Below are 2,517 nucleotides of genomic sequence, written 5' to 3'. Positions count from 1 at the left end.
TCCCAAGCCTGACGTGCCCCGTGATGTCATCACAGGTGGCCATTTGTAGTTTTTCCCCATACATCTCATTAACACCACAAAATATTTATCGTTTTATTTGGTTTTCATTGACCTGATTATGTACAGTTTATTGTTAAACTACTGTAAATAAATGTTTTGTTAAAAAAAAACTTCTTCTTCTTTTTTTTGTGGCAGTTGCCAAACAACTATTAGGTGCATTACCACCACCTACTGGAAAGGAGTGTGGAAGCTGAACTCAAGCATTCACCCCAGTAACAAAAATATTCAAGTCCAGTTTACTCAACAGAACTTATTCATGTACCTCTTTCAGCCTAAACATGTTCATTACTCACATTGCTTGAGTTAAATCAACAGTATAGTGAAACTTGAGTACAGCACACAAACTTAATTTAAGTAAGAATAGGTATTAACCTTTAAGAGTGTAACTGACAATATCATTTGATTTAAATTTTTAAAATGATGCCATCAGATGGACAAAAAATAGAAAGTTATGTGAAAATTCTAGTGCTTATAAAGACATAAAATGAAGAAAATTAATAAAAATGAACAAGACAATAGCAAATTCCAGCAGAAGAAACTCTTTTCCAAGTTTTTTTTCATTATGAAACTTATGAAACTAGAACAGGGTAAAATACTTCCAATGACTATATGTACTGTTTACCATATATTCACTTTACCTCCAAATGTCTCAGCAGTTAAAAAATATAATTAGAACAACAAAGCTTGTGTACAAACACAAGGTCTCACTTCATCATTAAACTGTGGATGTATCTCTGGTCATTCAGTGAAGTTACTTTACAATGGGTAGAGACATCAAAAATTTTACACAAGTAAGAGTAGCGCTACATCATAATGATATTACTCAAGTAAAATTAAAAGTATGATGTAGTAAAACTCTTGAACAGGTTGTTCCGAACTGTAATTTCCCTTCATGTGATCAATAAATTATCATTCAATTCAATTCAGCTAAAGTATATCTTTTCCAAAGTTTCTCAAGTAAATGAACAGTGTAAACCACATTTTTAAGTGATAAAAACCACTTAAAATGTTTAAAAAAGTTATAGAAAATCACATAAATCAGTTTAAATTTGCCTGATTTATTTAGCTCGTTTTCCCTTTTCCTCTGCTTATGTATAAGTAGACGACATTTATGTAAATATGCTAACTTTTTTCTTTTTAACCATAAAATAACACAAAACTACGTTATTTTTAGAAAGCGCTTTGACTTTTTGAGCGGTTTGAGCCTCGGTGCTTGCCGTATGGAAACAAAAAACGTCATCGTGGAGCGAAACTTTTCGAAACTGCACGAGACACGATGTGACRCCCCTGGAGACAACCAGGTCGAAATTACCTGAGCTGTTTTGCTGGTACTGCATTGAAGAAGTGTTAAACAGCAGCACAAATAAGTAGAAGTTAAAAATGGACGGGCTGGAAATGTCTGCAATGATACCGGCTCTTCAGGAGCTAGCTAGGTGAGTCGGCTAAAGCTAAGYGGCTTTTCAGTAAACATACATTCACTGTTTAATACGCTTCCACCGAAGCAGATAAAAATGTCTCCCATTTTTTAGCAGATTTAACACCGTATTAAGTTGTAACACTTCATAATTTCAGTGCCAGTGCTGCTGAATACGACTCGGYGGTGCAGAAACCTCGACAGATCCTCTGCCAGTTCATCGACAGGATCCTCACTGATGTGGACGTCGGTGAGTTAAACAGCTGTCCTGGTTTTACTAAAGCTAATTAGACACATTTGTGCACTTTTTTCAGGTGTTAGGGCTTACTACTTGCATTATATTACTCATTTTGGACTGACCCCCTTGTACCTAAAMCTTGTGTGTACTGTATATAGACTAATATTTCAAAACCTAATGGAAAAACCATAGAAATCATTCTAGTGTAGAAAGTTAAAGTTACTGTTGTCTGTGCTTCAGTTTGTGTGTAAGTCTTGTCAGAAGACAGAGATGGTCTTAAATGTCAAAAATGAACAATTTTTTGTATTTTTTTACATACATGTCACTCAAAATGCACAACAGGGTCCYTAAAGAGGTAGAAAGTGTAGAATTTTAATGAAGTAGTTTTTAGATTTTGATGTGGAAATGGACAAAATCTGGATAACAGTACTTGTAAAGTAAAATTTGTGTTTTTAAAAGTTGCTGAAATGGGTTGGGTGATTTTCCCATTGACTATACAGAATAAAAAAGAGCTTTAATGACTACTTTTTGTTCATTTACTCCTGGGCTTACTGACTACTGGAAACAATAAAAAAGCTAGTTTTCCTTGTTGTGACACATTCTTCTTGTAAGATTGTCAACAGTAATAAAACAACTTTAACAGGGAGAGTGATTTAGTAAGTAAGTAAGTAAAGTTTTATTTATAAAGCGCCTTTCACAGAAATATATTCACAAGGTGCTGTACAATCATTAACAGTATAAAAATGGTGAAAAGATAAAATAAAACAGAATAAAACATAACTAAACATAAGCAACGTAATAAAAC

The 2,517-nt window shown here is 33.6% G+C and overlaps 1 protein-coding gene across 1 annotated transcript in view; it reads left to right on the top strand.

The window, feature by feature from the left end:
* Positions 1-1,282: 1,282 nt before the first annotated feature.
* The window catches only part of atr (ATR checkpoint kinase), a gene marked incomplete in the record, with an annotated part of 43,912 nt that continues 42,677 nt past the window's right edge, over positions 1,283-2,517 (top strand). The window contains 2 exon segments of the mRNA XM_014030896.1: positions 1,283-1,493; positions 1,633-1,724. Of these exon segments, the coding sequence (XP_013886350.1) occupies positions 1,441-1,493; positions 1,633-1,724 (145 nt within the window).

Source organism: Austrofundulus limnaeus, unplaced genomic scaffold, assembly GCF_001266775.1.
Source record: "Austrofundulus limnaeus strain Quisiro unplaced genomic scaffold, Austrofundulus_limnaeus-1.0 Scaffold1137, whole genome shotgun sequence".
Lineage (NCBI taxonomy): Eukaryota > Metazoa > Chordata > Actinopteri > Cyprinodontiformes > Rivulidae > Austrofundulus > Austrofundulus limnaeus.
This window is presented reverse-complemented; position numbering and strand designations above follow the sequence as displayed.